The sequence below is a fragment of the Oreochromis niloticus genome, linkage group LG23 (assembly GCF_001858045.2).
Source record: "Oreochromis niloticus isolate F11D_XX linkage group LG23, O_niloticus_UMD_NMBU, whole genome shotgun sequence".
Classification (NCBI taxonomy): domain Eukaryota; kingdom Metazoa; phylum Chordata; class Actinopteri; order Cichliformes; family Cichlidae; genus Oreochromis; species Oreochromis niloticus.
The window spans coordinates 35,601,290-35,613,777 of NC_031986.2; the positions used below are offsets into that span (position 1 = coordinate 35,601,290).

The following is a 12,488-nucleotide window of genomic DNA, read 5'->3' on the forward strand; positions in this document are numbered from 1 at the left end:
TCTGACTCCCAGCTGGAAAACTTTGGTTTCTATACGTTTAACCCCGAACCTGCAGCCCAACCCCAACTCTTCTTTTAACAAACCAAACAGTTTGAGTGTTAATGTTGAGCACCCAGTGTGCACCGATCCTACAAACATATTAATCCCCCGCTGAAACTAGGGCCCAAAAATCCAGATTTCCATCCTGCTTATTGGAAAAAATCCCACAAAATGTGTTTGTGTTTGCAGAGGGAACCAATGAGTTTCAAGCTGCAGACAGGAAGCCGTCGTTGGTTCAGTGTGACAGTTTCCTGTAGGATAAAAGAGTCGTTGTATTTATTGTGATTTAAACTGAAATGATGCGCGCGGCGGGGTGTCACGATTCCACTCTTCCCACTTTTTCCTTTCTAGGCACTCTGCTCTGAACGAGTGCAGATATATTGGAAACTTTCAGTTTTAAAATGAATGTAATTAACAGTTTCCTGCACGCTGTGCTCAAACACAGTCTCCGGGTCTCGAGGAGAATCGGGTCAGACCCCAGGACATCCTGGTTCACTCGGACATGTGTGTGTGTGCTCTGAAATCAGCTGTGACGGCTGCTTGTGAACATGCAGTGCTACAGGAGCTTGTCACTGAGGCAGGAGAGAGTCAAAGAGCTGCTACAGGTGGACTCTTGGATTAGACTCGGTTCAGGACAGTGATGATAATAATGCGCTGCAGCTTTCAGGGACTCCACAGCTCGAGCTCCTGTGAAGTAGCTCGCCTCTGAAGAAAGAAAGCGGGTTTGTGGGGCTCGTGCACAGCTGTGAGCCGGCGTCCACATGCCACCCGGTCGGAGGCATTCACACGTATCGAGATGTGTGTGAGCCTCTTTGATCTATGAATAGAGCTTTTTTCCTTTTCAGTACGTGGCTGAGGAGGAGGAGGAGGAGGTGCTCTGGGCCTCCGAGGGGTTTGGTCTGAATCAAAAATGTTCCATGAAGACGTTTTCTGTCCGTCCGCTTCCCCGGGACGATATTTTCCTCCTTCCATGCTGTTGCTGCTGTTTTCCTTCATGGCCGTCTGTGTTTAGAGGGAAACAAAGTGAAATGACAGGTTTTCTCTGAGCAGCACCGCAGATGAGCGTCCAAACGCCGAGAAGCAGCACAGCAGTAGTTTTTCATCCTTGCTCTTGGACACTTTGATTTCACCTGTTTAATCAGCTCACACCTGAACCTGCTACCCTGCCTCTGACCAGCCCCGCAACCACCTTTATACTCTGTAAATAACAGACAATAATAAAAATCAGCTGATGTGTTGTAAATAAATTAAGTCTTTCAGCCTGCAGAGTTTCATCACACGCTGCTCTTAAATCAGATCGATGCTAATAAAAAACTGAAAAAAACCCCAAATAAATTAGAAACTGCAGTAAAACCTGTTTTCTGGGATAACATCTAAATGTCACAGCCTTAACTTCCTGTTGACTCCTGATTGGTTCCCGGCCATCGAGGGTGAAATGTGCTTGTTAAAAACTGAAAGTTTGGTGCACGTGTTTTTGTTTTTTGGTTCAGCATGTGACCGTAGTCGTTTCATTGCCACATGTCAAACAGCCACACATACTGTACTCGGATTACTTTTACCTGACGGTGATTTTCTTAAATCTAAAAACGGTGTCTGTTTATTCCTGAGCTCATTATCGCCGTCAGTACAGAGACTCTGGGTTTGAATCCGCTGCTCGTCTGAGGAGGAAGCCACGCACTCACCCTGTTCACGGCACATCTGCACTTTTTACTCAAACATGTTTTAGTCCGGAAGGAAAAGTTGTTTTTGCTAGGATTCATGAACCAATCACAGCCCTGAACTGGCTGCCGCTGGCCTGGTGGATGGTTGCTTGTGTTTGAGGAGACTATTTGAGACGGTGAGGCAGGATACTGTCGTTACTGAAGCTCTGAGATTTTACAGCAGGTAAAATTTGAAACCATGAAACGAACAGATCTGAGAAAGCTGTGTCTAAAAATGATCTTTCATAAAATTCAACTGTTAAAAATCAAGAACTGGAGCAGCTCACCTCACTGAGATCAAAGTGCGGACCACATGTGGCCACATCTGCAGCCTGGGTTAGTCCTAGCTGGGCCCGCTGTGCGTCAGAGGTCTCTGAGTTTTGGAGGCTTTCTCATCTTTATTGTGTTGGCAGACGGGAGAAGGAGGTGTGGGCTCCGTGTGCTTCGTGCAGCTTTGCTCCCTGAAACCTGAGGCGGCCAAGCTGAGCCTCCTCCTCCTCCTCCTCTCGTGTTTGTGTGCTGTGGTTTGCAGCACCTTAGTCGGCCCGCAGAAAGCCGGCACAGAGCAGGTGTAACCCGCCCCATATTGGGTCTAATCCACGACGTGCTGTCTAACCATATTCCCACCTTGTTAACTGCACCACGCTCACCAGCCAAAAGCCACATAATGCACCTTTAATGCAGCTGTAATCCTCCTCGCGGTGCGCTCGGAGCGCTTGCAGGAACGCTGCCCTGCGCTGGGCTTCCCGCCGCTTGCTCGGCGGTGTTTTTTTTTTTTCATGTCACAGAGTCGAGGGCAGGTTTGAGTTTAAAGCTGCAGTCTGAACTCTGCTTTTATATTTTCTACTTTTCTTCTGATTTTCCTTTTCAAATTTTTATTCCCTCCTCCATAATTTCCTCCTTATTTTCCTTCCACTTTTACTTCTTACAGTATTTCTTTGTTTTCTTGTTTCTTTTCTTATTCCCATCCATCATTCCCAATTTGCAAATTAAAATTTGGAGAAATATTCTATTATTTTTTTCTGTGGAGCAGATACTTGATTATGTTCCAAATACGAACATTCACGTCTGAAACGTTGTATTTTTAAAGTGCATATTTAAGAGGTTTTTAACAGCTCCTCAGCCTCACTACATTCCTCCCTGCAAAATTTTTGACTTCAGGTCGTTAAAGCCAAATTTTGTGAAAAATATCCTAGAACGATGCACAAAGAGACATTCAGAGGATTTTGTTAAATTGATCTCCAGTCCTGCTTTATAAAATAATTTTTCTAAATTCACACCAGCTGAAGGGAACCCTTTGTTAACCTCTCTGGTTGACGCAAGTACGTTTATGTGAAGCTCTCTACTGCAGTATTTGTGATGACAGCAAAAAAAGGAGTCGACAGACAGGCAGGGGAGGCTCAGGGTGGAGGTCGGGGAGGATGGATGGGTCGATGTCAATGCAAAAGGCTGTTGTTAGTTTCCTGCTTTAACCAGCAGACACCTGCATGTTTCTTATTATCCTTCGCATTATTATGAAGCTGAGACAGACGCTTTGTTTTTTGAGGTCTGAGTTTTAAGAACCACCCAAACACAACACGAAAAGCTTCACTTAAAGTTGCGTCTGTAACATGTTCATTAGCCGGTGCTTCAGTCGTCATGTTTCTTATAATGTTTAAATGCTGTATGTGGCCACGTGACATGTCACCTGCCGCTCACCGTGTCTCCCGTCTCTGTCCCGCAGGATGAATTCCATCCTTTTATTGAAGCCCTGCTGCCCCACGTCCGGGCCTTCGCATACACATGGTTCAACCTTCAGGCCCGTAAGAGGAAGTACTTCAAGAAGCACGAGAAGCGCATGTCCAAGGAGGAGGAGCGTGCCGTGAAGGACGAGCTGCTCAGTGAGAAGCCCGAAGTCAAACAGAAGTGGGCGTCTCGCCTCCTGGCCAAGTTGCGCAAGGACATCCGGCCCGAGTTCAGGGAGGACTTTGTGCTGACGGTGACAGGGAAGAAGGCGCCGTGCTGCGTGCTGTCCAACCCCGACCAGAAGGGCAAGATGAGGAGGATCGACTGCCTGCGCCAGGCGGACAAAGTGTGGCGGCTGGACCTGGTCATGGTGATTTTATTCAAAGGGATTCCCCTCGAAAGTACTGACGGGGAGAGGCTGGTAAAGTCTCCTCAGTGTTCGAACCCCAGCCTGTGCGTGCAGCCGCATCACATTGGAGTTTCAGTCAAGGAGCTGGATCTCTACCTGGCCTACTTCGTGCATGCAGGTAAGCCCCGCCTCTCCTGCTGCTGGTGTGTGTGTGTGTCTGTGTGTGTGTGTGTGTGTGTGTGTGTGTGTGTGTGTGAGAGAGAGATGCTGCGAGAAAATGGCGGTCCTGCTGGCGGATCATGAGAGCACTTCAGGTGCTGGATGCTGGTTTCTCTGAGGTTGCTGTGGACATGTTTGGTATTTCTGTGGCAGCATCAGTTTGGCTAATGAAGAAAGAACATGTTTGTCATGTAGTTTAAACTGCATTTAGCTACCAACACCTTGCAGTTTCACTGCAGTGGTCTTCCTTTAGTGGAAGACAGAAATGATCTCTGTAAAATGAAATTTACATGGTTTTATTGTGGGAAAAACTTTGCAGGTAGCTAGCTTGTCCTCAAGTCCCTTCGCATGGATCCACATGGGACGGCGGGTTTCCTGTCTGCACTCGGAACGTTAATGCTGTGCTATTTTTGGCTTAGCCCACCTGATCGCTTCTTTGGTCTGACTCTCACAGCTTTCAAAGATGAACTTGTTTGTTGAAGGAAGCCTTTAGCTGATTAATAAATGCATCCCTGGAAGCTGTTCTTTGATGAAACGGCCTAGTCTCACAGCTAAATGTGCCCCAGCTGTGCAAGTCCAGCACACGTTTCAGAGGGCACGCCTTGCGGCGGTTGGGTGGGATCTGCTCTGGGATCTCTCTACAGCAGTAACACTTTTGTTCTAAGTTGTTGTTTCATTTTGAGCACATTTATATGTTGGAAATTCATGTTTCCAATTATTCCAACATCATGTGAAAACCCAGTAATTCAGGTGCAATGTGAAGCAGGACTTAAGGTGTAGGTGGGTTTCTAAGCGACTTGCAGATGTGCACCATCTGCAGGCAGGCTGCAGCTGATTAGCGACAATCGTAGGTAAGCTTTTACTTTATGTCTAAAGGTAGAATCACCCCACGGTACGATATTATCACAATATTTCACTCATGACACTAGATATTACTGTGATATTAGTACTACTTTTAACATGTTGTAATACACAGAATATTACAGTATTACATTTACTTTTTATTTATCACCTTTTTTCAAATGTCCTCAAAGTTAAACTCTGTTATGATAGATAATGATATATGAAGACAATGATGTCTCACATCAGTTTTATTTTTGCTGCAAAAAGAGCTTGTCAAGCAAACCAACAGTGTCAGTAAAACCTGCTGCAAATGTTGCCATAAGAAAATCAGTCTGCAATCAGTCTGCAGTCAGTCAGCCAGTTAATGGGGTCAAGTTGGCAACTACATGCAGTGTGTGTCTCAGAAAACCGATTAACTGATATCACAGATCTGTCGCCGTCTCATCATTACTCGTGTGACTGAGCTGTAAGCTTTGTCGAGCTGAGCGTGTCGTGTTTTTTTTCTTTTTTGGTTTAGCTGATTTCCGTTTGCTTGGCTAAACTTACCTCAGATGAGTCCTCTTGTTGGTAGTATTTTAATTTATTTCCTGTATAATATCCTAACAGTCCTGTTCTGTATCGACTTTTTTTTCCCCCAACACTCCTGTTTATGAATGCATGATGTAAACCCAGAGAGCGGATTGGTGGTGTTATATCTGAGGACTTTCACTCAGGAGACCACGGTTAGTCTCCTGAGTGCTGCTGTTAAACTTCAGTCTCGTCTTAGTTTAGGACTAAAGCTAAAGTAAGACCCTTTCACGACGTTAACCACACGTTGGGAAGTCCATTTCCCTTTCGCTTGGTGACACAACCTAACAAATATCTGAGTTTTCCAGCCTTGAATGCACAGATATTACATTTTGTGCTTTGTGCACAGTTTGCGGGATGACATCTGCTCTGTTTGCATTCCTGAGAGGTTTAAATATGAGATTGTTTAGTTGTGAGCTGATAGAATTTGCTCTGTTTGTCTGGGGATGAAAGCACACCCTGCTCTCAGTTTTAAAGCAGATCAGCGTGTTATCTCCTGCAGACACTCGTCTTTTCGTCACCAAAGCACAAGTCAAAGGAAACTCTGAGACGCCGGCGTGAGCAGAGCAGCTCGGCGTGCTTTTGGGGTGAAGCTGGCACAGAAAAAACACAATTATCTCCGGAGCGATTGCTCAGCACGTTCCCGATTTCCGACTGATTCTACGGGAAAATAATTTGGCTGGCTGGAATATTCCAGAGAGCAGCAGCGAGCGGTGGCAGAGGCACGCAGAGGAGATGTTTGGCAGCCGGTTTGAATATTTGGCACCAAGCTTGTTCTAAGTTTGTTGGAGCTCCTGAGTTCAGATTTATCCGCCAGGCCCACTTTCAGATTCCTCCAGCAGTGGATTGATTTCCAGAGGCCTCAGAGCCTGAGTGAAAACAGCCGTTTCCAGCCAAACATTTCTCAGGTCAGGTTAAATTCTGGTGAATTTCAGAGTTCAGTTTTTACGTTCAGTGGCTGAAACGCAGTTTGAACTACAGGTGCATTTAGGAGAAAAGGAGAAAAAGTCAGCTTTAAAATCTTCATTTCCTTGACTCTGATTTCCTGGTTAAAGTTGTGACTGGATGAATTCTTTCCTCCTTTCTTTCTTTTGTTTTCGGGACTTGAAGTGGATTTTTTGAGGCAGACATCAGTAGAAACAGTTGTTTTTGCAGGTTTTGCCTCAGTCTCGTGTTTTTGTGGCGGTAAGCTCTCAGCTGTGATCCGTCATCGTGCACAAACGGCCCGAGTGCTCTGAAAGATCTCCATCCCTGAAGCTTAATTACAATCATTTCCTCTCTCAGACTGAAGCCTCTGTGAGCCCAGAGAGAGCGCCCATTCTGCACGCCTCCGTCCACATCGCCTCGCCTGCCTCGCCTGTGTATGTTTCCACTGTGCGCTCGCTGATCAGCTGTGCAGCTTCACACTGAGCCTCCTTGAGTCTGGAGGCGGCTGCGGTCGCGGTTTTATTTTGAGGGGAAAGGCTCTGATTCTTGGCAGCGAGCATGAAACCCTCAGTGAGGTTTTTGTTTGAGCGGAGCAGCCGCTCGCCACCGTCACAAACACAGAGGGGGATCATTTGCGGCGAGAACAGTGGCAGCTCTTCAAAATCATCTAAATTTAGCTTTTATTTTGAAAAACTTTCACCACGCAGAGCTGTGAGGGCTTTGAATCCTTGAATTGGTCCGGCCTCTTGTTTAAGACGACCAAGCTTTTTCGGAGCGACGGAATCGATTAAAAGCTGTGTGAAGGCGGGCTGACCTCGTGGCTCGTGGGGCCGGAGGTGGGGTCTGTCAGGGCAGCCCGAGTGGGTAATTAAATTCATCCCCGTCACGCTGACTTGGGGTGGGGGCCAACATTGTTGCCCGTAGAAACGGCAGCGTGCGCCAAACCATTTCTTCCTTAATCCTCAGAATGTGGCGCAGCAGAGACTTCAAAGAGACGAGAGCTGACGTCCAGCTGAACTCCACCTTCACCTCCACCTGCTGCTGATAGGAGGCCTCTTCTGAGCGCGTCCGCTCAGTGTCTGCTGTGTTAGCAGCCTGGAGGTGCGAGCGATTGGTTGGCTGCAGTCAGTTATCACATGACAACCTTTGCTTATATCCACTTTAAACTGCAGCCTTAGACTCACATAGGTCTCCAGGTTTTGGTCCAGTCTGGACTCTGAAAGCCACTCGCTCACTGCTGTGTGTCCGCTCACGCCACCCTAATTAGAGCAAGCACAGCTAACAGGAAGCAGTCAGCAGTGTGGACAGGTTTCACGCCTGTTTGTGGTGTAACTATCGTCTACTCGACTGTAAAACGCCGCTAACACCTGCGCTCGGTGCAACACGTTCTGGGACGCCCGCGTGCATCACTACGGTAACACGATGGATTCATATTTGGATTCTTTCTGCTCCATTCGGTGTGCGAGGAGGCGCACTCGGAGCAGGGAAAGGAGGAAAGACTCCCACACTGAGCTCCGATCACAGCAGGGACAGTCAGTGAAAGACATCATTCTGATCAGTTTATTTTACTAATAAATTCTAATTGAGTAATTATTTGGATGTATTGATTTTATTAGCAGTCTGGTCCTCACAGTACAGACGATCCACTGGACTCAATATCAGCAGATTGCTGAAGCCGCACTGCAGGAGCTGGATTGTTATTAAAAGTCCCAGATGTTTGAGCCTGGAACGCATCGGGAAAATGAGACGGTGGAGCTACAGCAGGTCGTCTGCTCACGAAAAGGTTGGCGGTTTGATTCCTGGCTACATTCCAAAGCATCCCTGGGCAGTTACAGCAGAGACATTTTAAAAAGTCTCAAATAAAACCGTACCATTAAAGCTGAGCCCAGGAAGCTCCTCAACAAGTGGAGCTTTTCAAATTAACGGTCTTTGGCTCGCTGTGAACACACAGAACAGACACACGCAAACTTCTGCAACTTTTGGGAGGTCAGAGGTCACATAGACCCCTCCCCCCACCCCTCTGATGTGTGAGCTCGCTGGCAGCGGTGGCAGCAGCGGGTGTTACCAACACAGGAAGGATCGACACGTGGTGGCAGGTCAGAGGTCAGCACGTCGGGGTCGTGACCTCCATCATTGGGCCGTTTGACCTCCAGGATAAACATGTCAGCCCCTCATTAGCAGCCAGTTGAGCGCACATGGAGCTGGGGGGCGGTTTGGAGGGGGCGGCATGCGGGACAGAAGGTGAAAAAAGGTCGAGAGCAGCTGTTTGTGAGATTTAGAGCCGTCGCAGGCGGGAATAACGGCGTTAACGGTTATTACAGATGGATAATATTTATGTGAGCAGTAAAGGCGATTAAACACAATTAGAGAGATGGAATCATAAAAGTCTGATAGAGGGACTTTCACAGTAATGCTTGAGGCTCTGCGGCGAACCACTGCCAGCACCTCAGACGGCGCCGCCCTTCATCTGCAGCACAATGCTCCAGAGTCAGCATCAGACCTGGGCAGGGTCATCCACCTGAAACCTGACAGGATTTTATTGGCTTTATCGCCCTAACCTCTGCTGCATCACAAATGCGTCTGTTCATGCAATAATCATTAACCCCACAGCTCTGCCCACCCGGTGCTGACGGCCATATTGAATGCAATAACTGAGCGTGTGTCACACCTGTTTTAAGGACATGATCAGCTGATGCTGGGTTTTTTTCTGATGTTTCTGGTCAGTTTGTGCCGAGCGCAGACTTTATTTTTTTGTCTCTTGTTCACCTCGTGCTTCTTAGGAGGATTTTTGTGTGTCGGCAAGATAACGAGCCAAAAGTACAAAATGAGGAGGGTCAGATATTCCGCTCGCCGTCACCTTAAACGGCCCCTCAGGGCTCAGACCAAGTAAACAGAAAGAGAGTCTGTGTGTGTGTGTGTGTGTGTGTGTGTGTGTGTGAAGATGTGTGACCCACTTCCTCCGTCCTCCTGAGCTCTTAAAGAGATTTGGAGCTTCATCTCTGAACTCGTTACCACATGTCTGAGCAGCCCCAGTCTACGCCACACACCGGACGCCATCTTAGTTTAACCACACACACACACACACACACACACACACACACACAGGAGTTGTTCAGAACCCCCAGAACTTTAAATAAAGTCCAAACTTACAGACGCCGCCGTCAAACCTCAAGTGCGTGTTTGATCTGAACGGTTTCTGATTTTTGTGAAGACATTGAAATCGGACTCTTTGTCCTGACTGCTTCGTGTTTCAGCCTTGAAGGATGATGCTTCACTGAGCCACAGATCAGGAGAAGACTGGACACTTGAAGCTGACCTCACCACCGTCCTCTTTCTCCGTAGGTGGTGCTGTGGAGGCCGTATTAAAGCAGGCGTCTGTTGCTCGCTCTATGTGGCGGCATTTCCCTCTTGACAGCTCTCTGCCTCGTTCCTCCGAGCGTCATCCTGCTTCCAGTAAGTCCACCTGACACGTGGAGGACTGGCAGATGAATACGCCTGTGATTCGGTCCATTCCAGGTGGCTAATGTGTGTCTGCTTTGCTTCCTTCGAGTCAGAAACGGAGCGTTTTGTCTGAAGTGGGGTGGACGTGTTCAGAGTCCGTCTGATCTGCAGATGCACAGCTGCTGAAATAAAGCAGAATAACCCTTAAATGCGAGGGCGTGGCGCTCTCAGCACCTTTCTGTCTCCATTTAGGGTGAAATTAAACACAATAACAACAAGTTAACGACCTGTGTGTGTGTGTGTGTGTTTACTTTGCGCTGAGGAAAACTGAATCTGGAGACTTGTTGTGTGTGTTCCCTTGTCTCCTCTTACATATGCTTTATGTTTCCTCCTCTTCTTCTTCTCCTTCTCTTCCTGCGGCTGCTCTGCGCTCTTCATATGGAGCCATTTAAGGCGAGCGCGCCGTAAAACCACACGCTCTGATGTGGTTCCTGAAGTACACACTGTGACCGCAGGAAACACCCCCGACCCACCGCCAACCAAGCAACACACACTTCGAACCCTCACCCAGCATCCACATCTGTGACTGCTGCGTCTCTCTCTCACACACACACACAGAGCGAGCGGAGCTCATTCATAAAAACATTCTGGGAGGAAGAACAAACTGTTTCCTGAAAGTTACTTACAGAAAGTTACGAGAAGTTTTAAAAACGGCATCACCGCGTGGACCCAGGGAGCCTTCGTCTTGTGTCGAAGTTTAATCTGCAAAAGGAGACGACTTCATGTTTACTGCCTTGGATATGGAAATATGAGAAATCGCCCCTACTGAGCGTGCTCAGATCATATTTACTTGAATCCTGAGTGATTACTGGAGCAACCACAATCAAGATTATTTTTATTGTTCGTCCCAAAAGGTTGATTCTGTTCATCTGGACATAGCATTTTCAATGGGAGAAACATTTCGTCACTCATCCAAGTGCCTTCTTCAGTCTTAGCTGACTGCAGGTTTCCTCAACCTTATAAACAGTACATTTGCGCAATAACTGAAACCAACCCACTGAATGAACAATGGGCTGTGAGGACAGATCATTAATATGCAAATTGTCATGACCATTGATCAACAATCACTGATCAAAGCCCATTGATCAGAGACCACTGATCAATGGCCATGAGTACCGTTCACAGAGAGTTGGGGAATGGCTGCAATCACAGCATTGTAAGATGGCGAAAGATGTACCCTTAGGCCCCCTCCTCGATTCAGAGATGGTCTTTCCCTTTTCACATAAATGGCCTCCTTGACTCCACGCTCAAACCATCGTTCCTCCCTGTCCAGGATGTGTACATCCTCATCACTGAAAGAGTGTCCACTGGCCTGTAGGTGTAAATAGACTGCAGAGTCCTGGCCTGACGAGGTGGCTCTTCTGCGTTGTGCCATCCGCTTCGCCAGAGGTTGTTTGGTTTCCCCAATGTATAAATCATGGCAATCCTCCTGGCACTTAACAGCGTACACTATGTTACTCTGTTTGTGTCAGGGGACCCGATCCTTGGGGTAGACCAATTTTTGGTGCAGCGTGTTTTGGGATTTAAAAGCCACGGAGACGCAGTGTTTAGAAAAAATGCTTCTTAACTGTTCCGATACTCCTGACAAATACAGGATCACTAAGGGTTTTCAACCTTTTGGCATTTACTTACCTGGATGATTGAGCATGCATCAAGACATTTCATTGTTCTTATTTCAGTGATTAATGAACTTGGTTTGAGTTAAATATTAAAAATCAGTGGATTTTAACAGCAGCTCTTTTATTCTTTTAGTATGAAGCTTTTGTGTTTACAGTCGTGTCTGACATGTGGTGGCTGGAGGATGAGCATGTCATGCTCCAGGCAGGTCATGCTCCAGGCAGGTCATGCTTCAGGCTCCGGCTTCCTTGCACAGGATACTGACCCCAGTGAATAAAACTGATCATCTGGACTGATCTTTTTAAAAAAACAGTTTTTTCATTCATCTGGTGTTTTGGTGTTTTGTACAGTATCATGTAAACACAATGAGGATGACGACAATGATGAGGAGGACAAGTGTGAATCGGTAGAACTGAAGTTCGGTATAAAACAGTGCCGAGATGTTTCGTGGCGTGGAAATGTGAACAGTTTTTAGGCTGTGAGCTGTTTGCTCCTCCCCCCTCCTCCCCCCTGCAGCAAAGCAGATATCAGCTGATCCCTCTGTAAAGTCAGGTAATCCAGTTTAAATTGTAGTGTCAACGCTGCGCTCTCTACTGATATTCCAGCCTGGAACACGTTTGTGATCTCACAGCGCACACACACCGCTCTCTGCCTCCTGCTGTGTTTGTTTCTGGTGTCTGAACTGGAACGTGTGCAGGACCTGAACTCTTCTTCCTCCTCCTGGTTACCAGTGAAGTCAGATTAGAGATTAAAAGCACAAAGAGCAGATTAGAAATGATAAACCTATAGAAGTAATAATTCAACACAGATACCGTCCAATCAGCTGACAGAAGGATCAAAATAAAGACATTCAGTTCAGCTTTATTTATATGGCGATAAATCACAACAGCACTCACCTCAGGCAGACTTATACTTTCAGGCAAAGGCACTACAGTACATTGTCCATAAACCAGTGTGATGTCACTGGTTCCGTTCTTGACTTATGTACAGGAGATGGAGAT

The 12,488-nt window shown here is 47.0% G+C and overlaps 1 protein-coding gene across 7 annotated transcripts in view; it reads left to right on the forward strand.

The window, feature by feature from the left end:
• Positions 1–12,488, forward strand: part of nfia (nuclear factor I/A) — a 144,345-nt gene that overhangs the window by 43,456 nt on the left and 88,401 nt on the right. For all 7 annotated transcript variants that reach the window (XM_019351417.2, XM_019351418.2, XM_025902832.1 and 4 more), the window contains exon 2: positions 3,463–3,991. In XM_019351417.2, the coding sequence (XP_019206962.2) occupies positions 3,463–3,991 (529 nt within the window). The remainder of the gene's footprint in view (positions 1–3,462; positions 3,992–12,488) is intronic.